The 21,312-nt window shown below is 44.3% G+C and overlaps 1 protein-coding gene across 15 annotated transcripts in view; it reads left to right on the top strand.

Annotated features, from left to right (window-relative positions):
* UBR5 (ubiquitin protein ligase E3 component n-recognin 5) overlaps window positions 1-21,312 on the top strand; it is a 135,601-nt gene that overhangs the window by 99,131 nt on the left and 15,158 nt on the right. For 14 of the 15 annotated variants that reach the window (XM_040354811.1, XM_040354810.1, XM_040354809.1 and 11 more), the window contains 15 exons: window positions 1-240; window positions 1,700-1,820; window positions 3,777-3,888; window positions 3,971-4,102; window positions 4,182-4,439; window positions 4,654-4,913; window positions 4,995-5,206; window positions 5,607-5,834; window positions 7,153-7,226; window positions 16,100-16,272; window positions 16,574-16,687; window positions 17,363-17,580; window positions 18,473-18,593; window positions 18,676-18,774; window positions 19,429-19,672. In XM_040354811.1, the coding sequence (XP_040210745.1) occupies window positions 1-240; window positions 1,700-1,820; window positions 3,777-3,888; window positions 3,971-4,102; window positions 4,182-4,439; window positions 4,654-4,913; window positions 4,995-5,206; window positions 5,607-5,834; window positions 7,153-7,226; window positions 16,100-16,272; window positions 16,574-16,687; window positions 17,363-17,580; window positions 18,473-18,593; window positions 18,676-18,774; window positions 19,429-19,672 (2,606 nt within the window). The remainder of the gene's footprint in view (window positions 241-1,699; window positions 1,821-3,776; window positions 3,889-3,970; window positions 4,103-4,181; window positions 4,440-4,653; window positions 4,914-4,994; window positions 5,207-5,606; window positions 5,835-7,152; window positions 7,227-16,099; window positions 16,273-16,573; window positions 16,688-17,362; window positions 17,581-18,472; window positions 18,594-18,675; window positions 18,775-19,428; window positions 19,673-21,312) is intronic. The other variant, XM_040354801.1, reaches the window with a different exon arrangement.

Below are 21,312 nucleotides of genomic sequence, written 5' to 3'. Positions count from 1 at the left end.
TAACTTTATTCCACAGCCAATAGGCAAATGCAAGAGGGTATTCCAAGCACTGCTTCCATATGCAGTAGAGGAGCTGTGTAATGTTGCAGAGTCGCTCATTGTTCCAGTGAGAATGGGAATCGCACGACCTACTGCACCCTTCACTTTGGCCAGCACAAGTATCGATGCAATGCAGGGAAGTGAAGAACTCTTTTCTGTTGAGCCTCTCCCTCCAAGGCCATCCTCTGACCAGTCTAACAGGTAAGATCCTTGCTGCACAAATTCAACGCTAGTACCTTGTTTCCTTTACATTGGGCCTGATATACAAAGGGTTAAGAATCTTCAATTATATAATTATGTGCAGATTAAATAAATGAGTAGATGTTTGCTTTGTCATTAGATTGACGTAAACTTTTTTTTTTTTTCTTCTTCTTCTTCTTTTATACTGTGCCTTCCCTTCATTCCTTTTGTGGGGGGGGGGGGGGGGGTGAGCACAAATTGATACTGTCAGGTTATGCTGCTGCCTACAGGAGGATTAAAAAATGCCAAACAAAATGTGGGCAAACCCAGGAAAATTCCTCCAAGCACGCTTGAGTTTTTTTTGTGCTCATGCCCCAGTGTCCTAGAAGGATGGACACCTTTTTATACCTCCCCATAGCACCACTGGGCGCTTTTCCAATTTTCTCCCACCACTGGTTTGCACTTTGGTAATGGTTAAGAGGAAGGGACTGAGTGATCCATGCATGCTATGTTCTGTCACTTGTCCTTGAGAAGTAGTGGCTGCCTTGTCGCTACTGCCTGCCTATAGTGACCTGGTCACCTTTGACTGCCCCACCTTCATTAGCACTAGGTGCCTTTTAGGCCTAGCTGCACAGTGGCTACAGGGCCGCAGCATTGTCCGTGCATAGACATGGAGGTCACAGTCTGCTGTCACAAGTGACCTCGGGCCTTACTGTCCTCATTTTGGGGACGTCTATTAGTTATCTTCTCGTAACAGATGCCTGCCTTCTGGGTTCCAGAAACGCTCTATAATACTGTCCTTCAATCTTTGAATCTCCTTCAGCTCCGTCAGGTGAGGCCAAATCCCTTGTCCTGTCCTCGGGGACCTCTAGATCTAATCTAGAATTTGTGGCCCAATCTGCCCTATTTCTAAGGGAGAACACCTGGGTTCTAAGTATGCTGCAGCGCCATTCTCCCTTTGGTTTTAGAACAAACGTGGATCACAGTGGGCTCTGACCATCTTTAACTCAGTCACAGCAATCTACTGTTCTTGAAGCATGGCAGTCCCCTGCTATCACCTCAGTATTGGTCGTTTCAGCCATCTTAACAGCCATCTTTCATGGGTTAGGGAGGCCATTCAGACCCTCCCTTGTGTACTTGTCACTCCAACGTCTTTAGGCAAAAATAGTTAAACGTTTCTCCATTGAGAGAGGGTGTAAGATGTTAAAGGAACTTGAAGAGTGTTTTCCCTTTCCTTCTGTCTCTCTTTAGCTCCTCTTTGCAGATCAGGTAGTCCCTGCAGTAATCGGGCGACTGTTATAGCATCTTGTCCCCATACCTGGGGTACCCCCTCTGCAGAAACTCGGTGCCTGGGATTACCATCTGGTTCCTCTGAATAAATAGTTCTCTTTACATTGGATGATCCTGCCGTAACCGTTTCCTACATTGGACTTTGTTGGATACCATATAATATATATATATATTTTTTTTTTTTATATAGTTCCAGTCAATCACAGTCTTACATCATTAGAAATCCTCAGCAGAGAAGAATAAGCCAGTCACAGCCCGTGAGAAGCCGGGATGAGGAACAGGATGATATTGTGTCTGCCGACGTGGAAGAGGTAGCTTCAGCTTCTAAAAATTCAGGACTTTTTTTTTCTGAATACTTTTAGTAATTTACCTTTTGGGATTAATAAACAAAATTGCATGCCACAAAACACAAAAATCACAATAACCAGGCACACTAATAACCATTTGGCTGCTGTGTTTTTTTTTTTTTTTTTTCTCTCCAGCTGGAGACTGGCTTTCTCGTGAAAGTGGTCCAAGCTGCTAATTAGTGGCTGGATCGCTTTCCACCACTCCAGTGTTTCTCAGGCTCGCCATTTTTTCCTGGCACGCAGCTGTCCATAGAGGTTACCAGAGACCATATCGTCTCTGATCGCTTCTATAATCATGACATCACTTCTGGATGGGGGGGGGGGGGGGGGGATAAATTTTATCTTTTGCAAATAAAGAATTAAGATCAGATGAATTAAAATAAGAAAAAAATTGATCGCATCTCCATCCCTCTGTACTTGCGTGCAGAAGCAAGCACATAACACAAGTCGCGCTATCATATGTAACCGGTGTTTGCGCCACACGTGAGGTTTCACCGCAAACAGAAGAGTGAGAGAAATAATTCTAGCACCAGGCCTCCTTTGTAACGCTAAACTGGTAATTTGTAAAAAAAAAAAAAAAATTCCTATGGAGATTAAGTATCAGTTTGCCGCCATTCCACGGGCGTGCACAATTTAACCACTTCAATACTGGGCGTGCACAATTTAACCACTTCAATACAGGGCTTTTATATACACCTCAATACCGGACCTATTCTGGCACTTCTCTCCTACATGTACAAATCGTCGTTCTTTTGCTAGAAAATTACGCAGAACCCCCAAACATTATATATGTTTTTTTAGCAGACACCCTAGGGAATAAAAAGACGGTCATTGCAACTTTTTATTTTGCACAGTATTTGCACAATAATTTTTCAAATGCCCTTTTTTGGGAAAAAAAAATTTCATGAATTAAAAAAAATAACAAAACAGTAAAGTTAGCCCAATTTTTTTGTAAAATATGAAATATGTTACACCGAGTAAATGGATACCTAACATGTCACACTTTAAAATTGTGCACACTCATGGAATGGTGCCAAACTTCGGTACTTAAAAATCTCAATAGGCAATGCTTGAAATTTTTTACAGGTTACCAGTTTAGATTTACAGAGGAGATCTAGAGCTAGAATTGTTGCTGGCACTCTTAACGCATGCGGCTATACCTCACATATGTGGTTATAACAGCGTTTACATATGTCGGCGGGACTTGGTCACCAGTCATCTCTATGCTTCCTGCCTGTGCCGGACGATTCCTTCTCCGGGCCCCCGATGGCACGGGAGAGCCCGGAGAAGCACCAGATGGCGGCGGGAGGGGGGGGGGATGTCCCCTCCCGTAGCCTATAAGAACGATCAAGCGGCGGAACCACCGCTATGATCGTTATGTTGCGCAGGATCGCCGGCACTAACAAATGATATCTGAATGATGCCTCTAGGTGCAGGCATCATTCAGATACCCCCCCCGCAAAGCCCAGGACGTCATATGACGTCCACCCAGGATGGGAGATCCCATCTGTGGACGTCATATGACTATGGGCTAGTATTGAAGTGGTTAAAAGTGTTTGTGGTTTTTGCATTAAAATTCATGCATATGTTCAAAACAATTGCATTTGAAAAACCACTGCGCAAATACAGTGTAACAAAATATTGAAAAGATCGCATTTTTATTCTCTACAGTCTCTGCTAAAAAAAATAACTGGGGCTTCTAAAGTAAGTTTCTTAAAAAAAAATATTCAAACTTGTAAACAAAAGTGCCAAAAAAGATTGGTATTTAAGTGGTTAAATCCTCACATCCAGCACTCAGAAGAAATTATATAATTTGGCCACAGATAAAATATTTTCTCTGGGGCATCGTGTTTTTTTCCCTGTTCACTATGTTGGCTGTGGTTTCTTCTATTTTCTGATGTCTTGTGACCTATCTTTCAGGTGGAAGTAGTAGAAGGAGTTGCTGGTGAGGAAGACCATCATGATGAGCAAGAGGAACATGGAGAAGAGAATGCGGAAGCTGAAGGACAACATGATGAGCATGATGAGGATGGTAAAGTGCAATTGTATATAGACCATAAGTTATCAGCTTTGGTCCTAGTCGCCATACTGATGTCAGTTGTGTTTTTTTTCAGGGAGTGACATGGAGTTGGACCTTCTGGCTGCTGCTGAGACAGAAAGTGACAGTGAAAGCAATCACAGTAATCAGGACAATGCTAGTGGCCGCAGAAGTGTTGTCACAGCAGCTACTGCCGGCTCAGAAGCAGGTATGTATTGGTCTCGCTTGACTCCCTACATGTGTCCATGGTCGATATAGAGCTAAATTTAAAAATCTTTGCCTTGTAGGTGCCAGCAGTGTTCCAGCGTTCTTCTCTGAGGATGACTCTCAGTCCAATGACTCCAGCGACTCTGACAGCAGCAGTAGTCAGAGTGATGACCTTGACCAGGAGACATTTATGATTGATGAGCCTTTAGAGAGGTCTACAAACAGCAACCATGCCAATGGTGCTGCACAAGCTCCTCGTTCTATGCAGTGGGCTGTGAGGAACACACAGAATCAGAGAACGCCTAACACTGCGCCATCTAGCACTTCTACCCCTGCAGGCAAGTTGCAGACTTTTTTCATCCTCCTAACATTTCTGCTTGCTTGTTGCACTTTACCCATCCACAGGGTCTTGGGCTCATCCTGAATTTTATATTTTCAAATTCTTATATATAATACAGTCATCATTTGTTTTACTTTCTATATTCATAACTGTGGTAGGAAACTTATTGTAAACATATGTTTCTGAATTAATTTCAACCTTTTATTTTCTAGCGAGTTCAGGAGCTCTAATTTACATTGAACCATCTAGTTTACGTCGAAGTGGAAACATGAGCTCTACTGCAGCAGCAGCCCTTGAAGCCAGCAACTCCAGTAGCTACTTGACATCAGCAAGCAGTCTGGCAAGGGCTTATAGCATAGTTATTCGGCAAATATCGGACTTAATGGGGCTCATCCCAAAATACAACCATTTGGTCTACTCTCAGATTCCTGCTGCTGTAAAGCTGACTTATCAAGATGCAGTAAACTTGCAGGTGGGGCATTGTCTAAAACTGTAAGTGCTTCTCGTTGGTGGGATTTAAAATGTTCTGACTTGAACCATTCTGATTTTTCAGAACTATGTGGAAGAAAAGCTTATTCCAACATGGAACTGGATGGTCAGTATAATGGATTCCACTGAAGCTCAGCTTCGTTATGGGTCTGCACTGTCTTCAGCTGGAGATCCAGGTCATCCAAATCATCCTCTCCATGCTTCTCAGAATCCCACCAGAAGAGAACGCATGACTGCCAGAGAAGAAGCCAGCCTGAGGACACTAGAAGGCAGAAGGTATTTTATATTTTGCACTGTTGTCTTGTTATAGTGTTGAAGTGCCATGACTTGGCTAAAGAGAGCACAGCTGGCAACATTTTCCTCAAGTTTTTTTAATTTGTTTTGCATATTTTGTCACGTACTCCATAAAAACTGTATCGCAGTTCACATTCATCCATTTGTCTCTCCTTACCCCTAGAATCCCACAGTTCTCATAGGGCACTGGACCCAGCTGTAGTGACCATTTTAAACTTATGCTAACCAGGGGTTCTTCTCTGACACCTACTACCCCCTTATCCAGCTGTACTGATATTTTATACACAATCTGCGCTTTTACAATGTTTAAAGTGGCTTTCTTTCTTTCTGCTTGTGTTGGTCAGGTTCTACATTTTTAATGTTGAGTTGCTTTTTCTTCTAGAAGAGCCACCCTACTAAGTGCACGTCAAGGAATGTCTGCACGCGGAGACTTTCTGAACTATGCACTCTCACTAATGCGCTCTCACAATGATGAACACTCCGATGTGCTTCCGGTGTTGGACGTGTGTTCCCTGAAACACGTGGCCTATGTTTTCCAGGCTCTTATTTACTGGATTAAAGCAATGAACCAACAGACCACACTGGACACACCTCAGCTAGAGAGGAAAAGGTAAACCTCTCCATTTGATTTAAACCATTTGTGTGTATGTGTAGTGATCGCTCAATATATCTTTAATTCCTCTATTTGGAGGATTGTAGAAGGCAATGTGTGACCTCCATGATTGGCTGTCATGGCGGTCACATGATCAGAAAACTCCAGATCGCAAGCAGCGATCAAGATGTTTCCATTAGCCACTGGTGCAATCTCATCACAGCTCCATTGGCGCTATTGCATGCAAATACGCGGCATCTCTGCGCCAAGGCCCAACAGCTGAAACGCTGCATATTTTCGTGGTTAGAAGTAGAACCTACAGGGTAAATGTAGTTTAAAGAGGAATTTCAACTTGTGTTTTTGTTTTTTTGTCAGCAGCTCCAAAAACAGGGTACTTGTGCCTGGAGTCCAGTGCTGTCTTTCCGCAGCAGGGTCTTATCTATGCGTATTTGGATACAGCTGTGGCTTTCTGGGGAACTACAGTCAGATTCTCACTGCACATGTGTGAACTCACACACGCTTTGTGAATGGTCCTAAAACCTCCTGGGACATGTGATGTGTCCCAGAAGACTGTGGCAGGGCAAGTGGCTTCTTGCCAAACAAGGATCGCAGAAGTTGCAGTGGGTACTGAAATCAGGAGTCCGCCCTGTCAATTTTTGAGTGGAGTTCCGCTTTTAAGTACCAGTTATCAGTGGTAACTTGGTATCTTGCAATTCTCAGTTGTATTAAGCACACATATTAAAAAAAACTGACAGATGGGACCCCTTCAACCTCCTCTGTCATAAATCTCCATTCAGCTGTAATGTACACTAAGCTCAGTGTGCATTTATGGCACCGCAATGTGCTGTGATGTGACTACTGTGCACCTGCACAGGAATGACATTACACCGTAAATATTCAAGCAGCCAGAGAGGTCGAACCCTTTACGGAAGATCAGGCAAAGATGGATGCTTCTGTGACCAGCAGGATCAGTGACAGCTGAACTCTGGGTCGCTTTTTTGACAGGTAAGCCTATCGTGCTAATATGCTGTACATTCTAGCACATTATGGCAATAAACCACCTTTGGTGCCTGTTGAATACAAAAAAAAAAGGTAATGTATACCACTTTTAATGTCTGAGCTCAGATTAGGAGCGGTTCTGCTGCAGTACTCATGTATAGCGCTTACTCATATTCTGGATCTTTTTTATTTTCTGCTGCTGTATAACAGGCTTAGTTATGTAACTGCAGCATTGAAAAATTTGAAAATTGGGTCTCCTGCCCTGCCCTACAGGAATAAGCTATGTGGCAGAGTAAATCTCATGTCTTCAGCTCTAATGCTATTTTTATTTGCTTAGAACTCGAGAACTCTTAGAACTTGGCCTTGATAATGAAGACTCGGAGCATGAGAATGATGACGACACCAATCAGAGTTAGTATTTGTGAAATATTACTTTTGTTTCTGAACTACCAAATTTTAGCAAAATCATGTATTTAATCAGTTTATTTTCAGGAGTTTTGATCTGTTTTTAAGTGTCTTCGGAATACTTGGATTAATGTGTACTTCCAGTAATTTTTTTCTTTTTAGTTTTGCATACAGTAGAAAAGAATTGACATTTTCTTGGGTATTTCTGTGTGTGGCCTCAATGGAGACGTGTCCCTGTTGTGACCTTCATTCAAAAATTGAGGGGCCATCTGTCCCTGGGACAGGAGGGCACAGACTGTTAAATAATCAGATGTTTTAATGTTCCTCCTTGTCCTAATTATGATTTTGTTTCTTGTCACAAGAGAAGAGAAGTCTCTCTGGCTGAGTCTGTAACTCTTCCCTGATGCATCCAAACCCCAAAAAATGGCTCCAATTGGGCTTTAACTATGTTGCATCGTTTGGTTTCTGAACTCCATTACGACTTCATCTCCATTACGATAGTTATGCTGCCATCTTTAGGTGATTGAACACTGGCAAAATGACAGGAAGCTCTCTACCCGCCAGACAAGACTTCAGTTTATTTGTTATGGTCTAAGGTGTTGGTCAGGTCTGTGCAGTCTCTGTATGAAAAATAGCTAATTTCTCAATGATTCTTTCTGGAATTGGGAGACTGGCTTTTTTTGCTTTGATTTGCTACAGTTTTTCTATGCATGGAGGAATAGGACTCGGACCCTGCTCTGTAATGTTGCTGGTGGGAACTGGACCCAGCAAGCAGAAAATTGTGCAAGCATATATTGCCTTGCCAACTTTTTGGGGTACTCTACATGTCCAGGGCAGTGATCCCCAGCTGGGCTGTCGGGTACCTGAAGGTCCTTGTGGCGTTGCCTGCCATGATGGGTGGAGACTGGATCCCCTGGCAGGGGTGTCCAGACTTTTTTTCAAAGAGGGCCAGATTTCATGAAGTGAAAATGCGTAAGGGCCGACCATTTTGCCTGACATCCTTTGAACCATAAAAATTTGGGCTAAGTGTGTTTGCCCGAGCACTAATACACTGCCCAAGAATTCTCTTGCCTTTGTGGCTGTGTGTGGTGAAGAGATGAGCTTGGGCGTGTTATTTGGATTGAAGAAGGTTACTTTAGGAGTGAAGTTTCAGGGAAAAAAAATTGTAAATAAACTGACGCAAAATAAGGGTCATTGCCCATCAATGCAGCCTAATCGGTGCCCATCTACAGCCTCGGAGGGGGGGGGGCCCTTCTCTAGCAACCAAGCCCTCATGGCCAGACAGAAAAGCTTATAAACTGTAGTTTCACAGGCTGCCAAGTGCTACATAGCAGTAGCAGATCTTGGTGGGTGGTCCTGGAGGGATTAGAGGCCACACAACTTTCTCTTTCGTTCATTGACTGACACAGCAGTTTAATTCTTGACCTTAGGGTTATATTGCCACCTTCAGGAGAGGACTAGGCAGAACATGTAAAAACAGCAAAACTACACAGTACCGCCCAGGGGGCAGTCCTCCTGGCTATAATCCCTCACACTGCATCCAGTAGCCTTTTCTGCCTAGTGTAGAAGGACCTGGCTCCCGGTGGGGACCATTGGTCCTGGAGATCTTTTAATTATTTTTTTGATTCCAGTGATCTACTATCGACAGCCGGGCTGGATAATATAGATCCTGGTAGTCACCCCAGCCCGGCCATCGAGCGTGAGCAGGCCCTAGCTACGCGCTGGGTCGGCCATGACATGCCCCTTCTGATCCAGGGGTGGTCTGCGAGCTATATGCTCTAGGGCACACATGGCCAGGCTACTGCTGTCCGTGTGTCATGGCCGACAGCCACCCCGTAACGCTCGGGTGATGGGTCTGTCCGCAGAATGCGCCCAGCGGTCCCCACAGGAGGGGCAAGTATGGTCTTGCCTGTCTCGGCAGGATGGAGCAGCTGAGCATTCCCTTGGAGGTCGAATAGAGGGTCTCTCACTCTCTTCTCTCCCTCTTTCCCATGCTTGGGAATCCGGACAGGGGGCTGTGCTGTGTATGGAGTCTGCTCGTCTCTTCCCTATATTTGGGCCTTGTTGGGGTGTTTGAGGTACATTTTTGTGAGGAAACCGCCGTGCGGAGGGGGCTGCACGGTCGCGGCCATTTTGCTGTAGCCTCAGTTCAGGGAAGTCCCTATGGCCATTTTGCCGGAGTCCTTTAAGCGTGCGGAGGCGGTCATTTTCTAGTAGTCAGCTTGTTTTTGCCTCTAGCGCTGGGGTCCTTCTGGAATGGTGCAGATTACAGAGCGGACAGCAACACAGCGCAGTACCTGGGTATGGGTGGTGAGTCCTACGGAGAGGCCTCTCAGTCGGTGGCAGCTAGGAGGGTGGACTCTTTGGTGTGGCTTGCCTTCGGTCCCTAGCAGGTGTCAGGCGAGTGTGGGTCAGCATGGTATCAGAAGCTGGCGCTTCTTCTCCAGACATACCTGTGGTGGCAACCAGTTCCCCTGTAGGTGCCTATGAACGCTTTGTTGGCGGTCCTGCAATCTCTTGTTGCCAGGGTGGAAGCAGCGTGCGGGCACAAGGGGTAAAAACCACCCCCTCGTCTTCTGGAGAAAGCTCTGATTCAGACTCGGGCCTTGCTGTGGCAACCAGCCCCTGTTCAGAAGTTTCAGAGGATGCGGACCAGGACCGTTCGGACAGTGAGGATGATCCCGTGTCAAGGTCAGCGCAGGAAAGTGCGCTTGTGGGAGCGCTCATCACAGCGGTACAGGATACCCTAAAAATAGAGGATGCGGCGGGGACATCTACAGAGGTGTCTGTCCCTTTTGGGTCTCACAAGCCGGCCTGCATGACTAAGGTTTTTCCCTACCTGACTTATTTTGATAAATTTATCTACAAAGAATGAGAACGCCCACGATGGGCCTTTTCGTTCCCAAAAGGTTAAATAAGACCACCATGATTCCGGTGGAAGGGACCCCTACCGATAGAAGGGCCGAGGCGGTTCCCTGATCATGTTTACGCTGGTGGGGTCAGCATTGCAGGCCGTGTTGGCCACGGCCCTGGTGTCCCAGACTCGCCTTTGCGAGTTTGCAGCTCGGTGGTCTTCCCTGCTTTCAGACCAGTGGGTCTGCAAAGTGGTTTCATCAGGATACAAGAGTTTTTCTTGTCCACCAAACAGTTTTTTTTTTTTTTTTTTTATTATCTTCCAACCTTCATCTTCTTCCGGATAGTCGGGAAACCTTGTTTGGGGCTGTGCAGGACCTGCTGCTGCACGGATTGATGTTGCCGGTGCTGTTGCAGGAACGGTTTCAGGGCTTCTAGTCCAACCTGTTTTTTGTAGTCCCAAAGAAGGAAGGGGTCTGTCTGATCATGGACCTCAAGACCCTCAACAGCTTTCTGAAGGTGCAAAGGTTCAGGATGGAATTGGCTTGCTCTGTGGTCGCTGCACTCCATCCAGGGGAATTTCTGGCATCCCTGGACATCAAGGACGCATACTTGCATGTCCACATATGCGTCAGGCATCAGGTTTCTGGTCGGGGTCGAGCAATACCAATATATAACTCCCTTTTGGCCTGGCATCGGCACCAAGGTGCTCGCCCTGATTCTGGCTTTGCTGAGACAGCGAGGAATCGCAATCGTGGGCTTACCTGTACGACCTCCTTCTGAGAGCAGCTTCTGCCTCAGAATTAAGAGGAGGATGTGGCGATCGCCAGTTACTCTTCGGGAGTTTGGGTTCTGAACCTCCAGAAGTCGGTGTTGGTACCGACCACGCCTAGAGTACCTGGGAATTATTCTGGACTCCTCCGGAGCAAAGGTTTTTCTCCCTTCGGACAACCTGCAGGCTGTGGTGAAGCTGTTGGCGTCATGCAAGTGGTCACTATGCTTCTCCATGTGAGTCCTGGGTCTCATGGTAGCCACTTTCGAGGCAGTAGGAGACGACACTGATGCCGATCGCATGAGGATCTGGTGATATTTTCAAATGCCTATTACTGTTTGAATGAATGTACGTACGTTGAATATATAAGGGGAGCCGGATGTACTGAGACTTGAGGGTTTTACATATTAAAAGCTGAATTACGCTATGGTGGCTTTTTCTGTTCTTGCTTGTTTTATCTGAGGGTCCTTAAAGCATCTGGTTCCATGATAGAAGCTGTCCGCTGAGATCCATGGTTAATGAAGTGTTATTCACTGAAAGGCGTATTATGTATTTCATTGCGGTGAGTTTGAACCCCGACGGGGCGAGTGATCACAACTAATGAATTAAGATTTTTGGTCGATGGTGCACGCTGCTATTTTTCTTTCTTTTTCAACACTCCTTCTGGGACATTTCTCATCTGCTTCTCAGCATTGATTTTTGATTTTTGGGCTGCTTGGTGGGAGTGATAACACCACCTATAGAGTAGCGCTGTTGTACTTTATTTTTGTTGAATGGACTTACCTTTTTCAATAAGTGTTAGAGTACTTGTTTATAAGTACTGTATGCTCGATTCCACACAAGTTTTGCAAAAGGAGATCCTGTTCAAGTGGGACAAATCTCCGTTGTCTCTGGATTGTCAGCCAGTCAGGGATTCCCTGATCTGGTGGCAGAGGTCTCCGGCCCTTCGGTCCAGGAAGTCGTTCCTTCCTTTTCATTGGACGGTAGTCACGACGGACGCCAGCCTGACCGGTTGGGGGTTAGTTTGGGGTGCACAGTCAACCATCAAGGAGGAACAAGGAGCTCTGCTGCAGCATTGGAGATCGCTCACATACTGAGGTGAGCGGCGCGTGCCGGCTCTATCGGCCGTGTACATTCCGGGCGTCAAACTGGCAGATGCTGGACCAAGGGGAATGGTCGCTACATCCGGAGGTTTTTTCGACTCCTTTGCCTGAGATGGGGCATGCCGGATGTGGATCTCCTGGCTTCTCGACTCTATCGGAAGGTGCTGAGGTTTGTGGCCAGGTCCAAAGATCTCTGGGCGGATGTGTTGGTGGCTCCATGGGGGCATTATCGGCTTCACAGAGTGGAGACTGAGGGGATTTCGATAATTCCGAGTTTTGGCGCCACTGGTACGCCGTCATAGTTCCTTGGCAACTGCCGATGCGAGAGGACCTTCTGTTGTAAGGCCTCATATTTCATCCTTTAGTCGCTGGCTTTTACGGCGTGGCTGTTAAAAGTCAGGTGCTAGGGGACCGAGGTCTGTCGGAGTCAGTAATTTCCACTATGATGAAGGCGCAGAAGTCCTCTTTTCGTAAGATTTATCATCGTACATTGAAGGCTTACATCTGTGTGAGGAGATGGGGTGGCGTCCACGGGCTTATTCTGTTTCTAGGATTCTGCTGTTTTTGCAGCAGAGTGGATCAGAAACTTCCCTTAAGCACCATTAAGGGGCAGATATCTGCCTCTGTTTCAACATGTGGCCCCTCCTGTTCGCCCACCGCTGCCTTTGTGGGATTCGAATCTGGTGCTCTCGGTACTTCAGAAACCGCCGTTTGAAAACATTAGGGAGATCCCTCTACTGTCACTCTCTCAGAAAGTGGCCTTTCTGGTGGCTATTACATCTGCCAGGAGGGTTTCGGAGTTGGCGGCCTTGTCTTGCAAGTCTCCCTACCTGATTCTCCAAGGATAAGGCAGTGCTACGCCCGCAGCCTTGGTTTCTTCCTAAGGTTGTTTTGGCATTCCATCTAAACATTGTGCTTCCATCCTTGTGTCCTCGGCCATCGCATCCCAAAGAGGTTGTTTGCATTCCTTGCACTTGGTCCGGGCTCTGCGTCTGTCGGCTACGGCTCAGTTTTGGAGGTCGGATTCACTGTTTGTGTTGGTAACTGGTCCGAAAAAGGGCCTGGCGGTCTCATCGGCCACCATTTCTCATGGATTAGACAGATCGTGATCCAGGATTATGCCTTAAAGGGGCGGGCGCCTCCCTTTCCTGTCACGGCACATTCGACCAGGGAAATTGGTGCCTCCTGGGCTTTCTGACATTAGGTGTCTGTTTCCCAGGTGTGTAAGGCAGCACACAGGTCGTCCGTTCACACTTTCACAAAATTTTACAAGGTTGATGTGTGTGCATCTCTGAATGCTTCCTTCTCTGTGCCCTCTCCGCTTAGGCCACTGTTCCCAGCAAGGGTCCCTATGTATTGGTCAGCAGACAGTGTCTCATCGACAGCAGAGAAGAGGGCATGGTAGGGGGTGAGGTGTCCTAACTATGTTCAGGTTTAGGGTTTTATCTCAGACTTGGAAAGCCTTTGAGTTCCCTTGCACAAAAATACTCCAGACTAATTTTGGAGTAGAGGACTCTGGTAGCAAAAACTTCAAAGGGCACTGGATTTGGATCATGGCATCTGCCACAACATCCTCAATCCTCTGCTTTATATTGTAACATGACGAGAGAGAGAGGGGGCCCCTTCTAAAGGAGATGCCGAAACCAGAAGAAACCTGGAAGATTTCCCACATGCTCTGGAGCCTTCAAAGACTTGCTTCAACAACTTTCTTGTTTTGGAGTGTCTTGTCCGTCCACGTGTGCAGGACCTTATGGCTGAAATGTTGGTCAGCACAATTACCCTGCCAGAACCATGTGAAACATTTACCCTTCAAGGCAAACATTTTGATGCTGCTTTTGGCTGATTTCATCTAGAAGGTGGTTGTGGGGAAGAATAAGTAACAGTTTAAAATAAAGGCAAAGCCTACAGTTCAAAAGCTTGCCACTCCTACTTCCAAGAAGCATTTCTTAGGACTTGGGCCCCGAACCCAAACCCCAGTCTCTGTTCTGCAAGAAGCCAAGGGCTCCAAAGCTCTCTAAGCCAGGAACAAGTCCCATTCGCTATACAGGGGCGCCTCCATTTGGGATGTGGGGGAAGTTTACGGGGGTTTGGCCTGGGGAGGTTGTGAGAAGGCGTGGGTCCACAACACAGTGGCTTGAGGCTACAAGCTGAAAGAATAAAGAGTATAGGTATAAGGAAGGCTCTGAAATTTCAAATGTTTCGTCCAAGCCACACAAATGTTGCTCTTTTGTAAGCTCATTTATCTTTTATCTCAAGAAATGATCATTTTAGTTTAAGAGAATGCAAGTTTTTACGGTTTCTACTTGAACCTCTTCACAGTTCCAAAACTAAACTGTTTGTCCTTTTTTGGAGCTCAAGAAACTAAATTTTCTAGAAGTTCCAGATGCTATTGGTGCCGTCTGTTGTGCCCTTTCTCCAGCAGGGAGATTTAATAGAATCTGTCGAAATCAAATCTGCTTACCTGCCCGATCTACCCTTTCCATCTCGCCAAAGGTTTCTGCTGTTTTCCATGGAGGACCGCCACTTTAGTTTTTTGCGTTCGACTTTTTCCACATCTCCTAGGTGCCATGTATCTGTCCTAAGCCACAGACACTGGGGGACAAGGTTCTTAGCACAAACCACATTCAAAGTGTTATGGGGTGTTGCCTGAAGTCATCTGCAATTTGTCAGCTTGAATCCCTTTGTGCTGCCTGGAGGCACAAGGTATGCAGCTTCCAAATCTATCTCTTGCTACATCCATCAGTTTCTTAAACTTATTGTCTAAAAGGCAATTTCCACTTCTTTTCGGTAATTACAAATAGACCAGGGAGGCACAGACACTTCTGGTAGAATGAACAATCGGACTTGGGTAGCTCAAGTTTATAAGGCTTCTCCCTGGCCTTTAGTTCATACTTTAAGTTTTACCTCCTGGAGGTTCGAGCTGCTAAAAAATTTTGATCAGTGAATTTTGCAGGCTGCTGTGTGCAGTTCTAGCCTGTTCTGGTTTCGTTGTTTGGAGCTCGTCTTCCCCTCTTACTCAGCGCTTTGGACTATCCCTAGCGTAATGGAGGTGTAGATACCATACCCTGTGTCCTGGGATGTACGATCAAGATTTTACAGGTAAGGCAAAAATCCCCCATCTTCTTGAAGTAAATACTGGACAGTGATTTCCAGCCAACTGCCTTGTCGGAAGGATTATACCCGGGAAGGGAACTTCCTGTCTCCTTTGGGCTGAAAGTACTTTATCATAATGAAGCTATAGACAGCCTGTGTACTGGGATGTACTTTAGGAACATTTTTACAGGTAATCCAAAAATCCAATTTTTGTTTCTATGTATTGTATGTGATGCTTTTTTATATTAACTTTCTAAACGGCCAGTTTACTGTACTTGTACATTTTGGGTGGGAGTAAACCATGCTACGGGCTTGTCAGTGGAGTAAACTATATTTTTTCCATTTAAAGTTTTTTTTAATTTTTAGAATAAATAAGTTGCAGTACATCTGATGACAAAAAAATACAATAATGTGATACAGATCAATACAAATATAAGTATTGTAGTATATTTGCTGTCCATGTGGAAGAACTCCAATATAGAATAGGTTTTGGTTTACACCATATAAAGAAGAGAAGAGAGCGAATAGTACACCATGTAATATTGAGAGATGGTATACCCATAAGAGTCAAATAATTAATAGTTGAAAAGTTTGGTTCTTCTAAAAACTAACATGGGTGAATTGATTTGAAGATTTAGTCTATCCAGACCAAAACCCTAATTTCGATCATATAATAAAAACATATACTGTAATATATAAAAAGTGAGTTAAGATAGGTAGGGGTTCTTAAAAAAACAATAGGAATAAATAAAAATAAAAAGGGGGGGGGCCATTTTATATAGTGCCTATGGGCAGTAGGAGGGAGGAGTATTGCCCCATTGTTGGTGTCATTGGGAAGAATGATGTCCCCTTTAATGTCAGTGAATGGAATGGTGTTGAATCGTTGGTGTCAATGGGAAGACTAGTGCTTTGCATCCTTGGCAATAAGAATGCCCGAAGGGCTGGGAAAAGGCAAGCAAAGGGCCACAGTTTGCAGACCCTGCTCCAAAGCATAGTTACTGAATTGTCCAATGAATTCTGTGGGAACATCCATAAAACATATGTATTGTTGTTGTTAGGTTCGACATTAAATGACAAGGATGAAGATACGTTGCCTGCAGAGACTGGCCAGAATCACCCGTTCTTCCGTCGCTCTGATTCTATGACCTTCTTGGGCTGCATTCCACCAAATCCTTTTGAGGTTCCTCTTGCAGAAGCCATCCCACTTGCTGACCAGCCACATCTCTTACAGGTATTGTTTTAATATAAGCAGCTCCTGTGCTTTCCCGTTAAAATCCTCCACTTGTATCTGCCTGGCCTCCTCATCAAATAAAAAACAGAACCTAGACAATGACGAACCCATCTATCTTGCGCAAGGCTTGTCATTATCTTCTATGATTGGTTGTCTGCACATTGCTGTAGGTCTGGAAATTATTTGACTATGGAGGGAGATGTACGTGGACCATTTTAAATAGTGTGTTTTATGCTACTACCCATTGTTTGGTAAAAGTGGTAACTGATTTTTACACTACAATTTATCATCACCTATTTAGCCCAATGCCCGTAAGGAAGACTTGTTTGGCCGGCCGAGTCAGGGCCTGTATTCATCTTCAGCTAATAGTGGAAAATGCCTGCTTGAAGTGACAGTGGACAGAAACTGTTTGGAGGTAGGCATGCAAAAGCCCTCTTAGTCGTGTTTGGTATATTTTACAAGAAATAAAATCTCAAGGATTTTCTTTAAATCATTCTGTGGCCCCATTATAAAGTCTTAAAGCCGTGCTTACTCTGTCAGCTCTACACCGCTCATTGTGTAGTCCCAGCCTCCACTCCTCTTCCGGTTGAATGATGTCCAGTGTCATTCAGCCACTTCTGAATTGGGGCTGGCCCACCATTGCTGGAAGTGGAGGGAGATGACTGAGGTAAGATGTTACAAGGTGTGACCTGCTCATTTGCAAGTGTTTGGTGAACTAGCATACTTGTGTAGGGTTTCATGAAAAAAAGGTAACGGGAGGGATCTCTAGCTGATTAAAACTTGGCTTTTTTTTATTTTTATTTTTTGCTGTATGGAGGGGGTGGGGATGTCTCTTCCCTCCTATCAGCTCTCTGAGCTCTCCTCACTGAGCTCTCCAGAGTGTAACTTCAGCTCTCCACTACTTTTGTTTCTGAATGCTCAGACAAACTTTATAAATTCTGGACTTTGAACTGATGTAGAGAAGACTGCAGATAAGCAGGTACAACTTATATATGAGGATTTGTTCCATCTGTTTATCACTTCACTGGGTATATGTAAGGGTTTCCAACCATTTTAAGGATGTGATTTATTGTATTTTTTTTGTTGTTAGGTTTTGCCTACCAAAATGTCCTATGCTGCTAACCTGAAGAATGTAATGAGCATACAAAGCAATCAGAAAGAGACAGAAGAAACCGCTGCACCTCAGGAAGAAATGGACAGCTCAAAGCCAGGACCATCAGCGCATGATCTGGCTGCTCAGTTGAAGAGCAGCTTGCTGGCGGAGATTGGGCTGACAGAGAGCGAGGGCCCTCCTCTGACTTCATTCAGGTACATTACTCTGCAATCCGCTTAGTTATATATGGAATGTCTTGTATTGATGTTTCCCTGTGCATTGATGGCTTTCCCAGAGTTGCCTCCTGATCTTTAACATTATTTAATATTGGATCGATTTCCTTGCTACCGGATCAGATTCTTAAGACTTGAAGCATGATCCTTGGGGTTCTTTATATTTATTTTTTCCTTATTTACTTGCATAGTGTTGGCTAGTCTAAACACGATCTTGGCTAGTGTTTTAATTCGAAAGATCTGAATGTCTACCACCATATTTGAGAGGAGTTTAGTGTCCGAATTCCAAAGAATAGTGGTACTTATTTACCTACTGTGATGTGATAGTATAACTTTTCCTTTATCGGTTCATATGTAGTTAAAAATGTAATGATTGGTGTACAAAGGTCTCCCTTTTTTTTATATTTGATTGAAAGACAATCTATGGAATATTTTTCCTTTTCCAGACGTTCCAGTTTAGAGATTTTCTCCATTAGACACTGTCCGCTTCAGCCCATAGATATGGATTTCTCTCTGGATCTGGTTTATTCTTATGTAGGCAGTTTCAAAGATCCACAAGTTGGCACACTGGGGTTGATTTACTAAAACAGGAGAGTGCAAAATCTGGTGCATTGTAGCCGATCTGCTTCTAACTTCAGCTTGTTCAATTAAGCTTTGGTCAAAAAAAAATGGAAGCTCATTGGTTTCTATGCAGAGCTGCACCAGATGTTGAACGCCAATTTACGTAACCCCCTCCCCACTATGTTGAATAGCTATTAAAGGGTTTTCTGAAACCAATAAGTAAGCACACTGTTGTTGAATCGTTATAAAAAAAGGATCAACACTGAGTTGAGATTCATTACCCTTGTTTACTAATGTGTAGTGTTTATTCTAGGCCACAGTGCAGTTTTATGGGCATGGTGATCTCTCATGATATGCTGTTGGGTCGATGGAGGTTGTCACTTGAGCTTTTCGGCAGAGTGTTCATGGAGGATGTTGGAGCAGAGCCGGGATCAGTAAGTTTTCATTGTTCTTCAGAGCTCTTCTTTATATATTGTTTGTGTAGTAGATGGTTGATAGCTCTACTCATTTAAACAGATATTGACGGAGTTGGGTGGCTTTGAAGTGAAAGAATCTAAATTCCGCAGAGAGATGGAAAAACTGCGAAATCAGCAATCTAGAGATTTAACCTTGGAGGTAAGATTCCACAAGAAATTCTCATCATTTGACTATTCTAATACTCTTCACAATTTTTGTGACATCCACTTCCTCTTTGTGGGTGTTTAGAGGTCACCTTTGAATCGTTAAACAAGATGCATCGATCAGTCTTGACTGGCACTGTTTTTTTAAATCAATTTTAGGCATTAATTGTAGACTTGATACCGAAGGTTTTTTAAAAATGAGATTATATTTAAAAACTGCTCTGTGCAACAATATTGCACAGAGCAGTCCCTTACCTCTTCTTTGATGTACCCCCCACCCCTTCTTCCTCCAGGTGCCCCTTTAGCAATCCGGGTGCTAAGAGGGCACCCATTTACACACACGCTCTGTGTATGTGTGAACACAGCCCAGCACCACAGTGCTAGAAAGCATAGCCCCTGCTACCTCCTCAAAAGAAGCCTATGGCTCCTGCTGCTGTTTATCCTGTGAGACCAGGAGGTGAGAGGCAGTGGTGATGTAGCAGAGAGTGTGCTGGAGGGTAGAGATGGTAAATTTTTAGTTGTAGTGATGAATGTCTTTATATTTAGCTTATCTTTTTTGTTAAAATTATAAATCAAACATATTGCTTAATTATAAATGTAATAAAAGGCAGGGATCCATTTTAACTTTTTTTTTTTGCTTGGACTTTAGGTTGACAGAGACCGAGACCTCCTTATTCAGCAGACAATGAGGCAGTTGAATAACCATTTTGGACGTAGGTGTGCCACAACACCAATGGCTGTGCACAGGGTAAAGGTCACTTTTAAAGACGAGCCAGGAGAGGGCAGCGGAGTAGCCCGAAGCTTCTATACTGCTATTGCTCAAGCATTTCTGTCAAATGAAAAATTGCCAAGTCTAGACTGCATTCAGAACACCAACAAAGGAACACATACAAGTAAGCCTCTTGTAGGATGTGATGTTTTTACAATATTCTACCAGTACAACTTTGGGAAACTGTAAAAAAGCAATGGTTTCAAAGTAGAATAAAGGCAAAGTGTGTGTGTGGTTTTTTTTTTCTCTTATTGTGGCTACAGTAAGGAAAAGATTTTGCCATCTGTGTTCCATAGTGAAGATTTTGTTTCACTTCCTGTTCCATAGCCAAAACAGGAAATCACAATGTGAAAGAATAGAGGTGTCATTGGAAGATTTCCTATCTCTGCTGTCAACCCAAAATTTGGCCTTTTTTTTCTTTTTACTTTCACGGTAAACAGGACAATAAAGAGGGTGAATATTCCCAACGGGCGTAGGCAGCAAAATAACCGGACTGGTTCTTATCCCTCTCCAGTTTATCCAAAACTTTAAATGTAATTATTATTATTTTTATTACTTTAGTTTCCTTAGAAATAAGAATGGCAGCTTCTTTCTAAATCGCGTCCTTAACCTCCCTGGGGTATGATGATTCTCTCAGATTTTAGGTGCTGAAAGCGGTACCATTATTTTACATGGAAATTTGGCGTTATATATTGTAGGCCTGCAATTCTTAGGAATAACTCGCTTAAATCTGTCCAAACAAAAGTGTAGTAGACATCCCGGGTATGATAAAGTTTAAAAAACAAAATCATAAATTATAATATTACAAATAATATAATAAAAATTACTTTCAGTGTTTGGTGACGAATTTCCCCACAAATCACTATCGCTCAATTCTGCAAGTGATTCTAATTTATTATCGCACTTTTTTAGCTGGTCTAAAATCACTTTGTCCATATCAACCAAAAAGTGTCCTTGTATGTCAAATCTACAGTTTCCAGGCAGAAAGAACAGTCTTTATTATATAAAAGTGTATGCAGGCCACTAGGGACAAAGGGATGTGTAATTATTTTATACAGCACTGTAATCTGTAAGATTACAGTATACTGTAGGTGTACTGTTTTTTTATTTGGCGCCGATCTCCGCCCCCGCGTTGTAAAGTTGCAGGGAACGGAGCTCGGCGGCACACGGGCACTGTATGAATCGAGCGAGGAGACGGCTCGATCAAACAGCGGGGAGACATTGCAGGATCCAGGGGGCAAGGTAAGTTATCTCCGCCTAGATACTGCGATGCAATCACGAGTCTGGCTGGGGGATACCGCTTATGGTACTGGATTTCCACCCCGAGCCAGACTCGGGAATGCCACCAGAGTGGTTAAGGCTGTGTTTAAACATGATGCCGCTCACAGCAGGGGGTCCGATGTTTCCTTGTATCGGAACCAAAGACTCACAGGACCCTTTCCAAATGCTTACCTTAGGCTTCCTCTCAGTAGTGTGAGCCGGGCACACTCTCCTGTCAGATGGATTGGATACGGAGAAATTCGCACTAGTGTGATCCCAGTCTAAAATGACTCTAAAGGATGTTTTTTTTTGTTTTTTTTTCATACTTCACTGCTCTGTGTAAAGGTTTTGCACAAAGCGGCCTTGATCCTTTTCTGGAGTCCCCTGCCGGAGCGCCTTCCCATTGCCAAGTGCCCCCATAGAAAGCTGCTTGCTATGGGGCCACTTGTGTGGACTCGATCTTGAGCCGCACTGTGTCTTCATTGACACACAAAGTGTAGCTTG

This window comes from Rana temporaria, chromosome 5 (genome assembly GCF_905171775.1).
Source record: "Rana temporaria chromosome 5, aRanTem1.1, whole genome shotgun sequence".
In the NCBI taxonomy this organism is placed as follows: Eukaryota; Metazoa; Chordata; class Amphibia; order Anura; family Ranidae; genus Rana; species Rana temporaria.
Note: the sequence above shows the minus strand (reverse complement) of the source record. Positions and strands in the feature narration are given on the sequence as shown.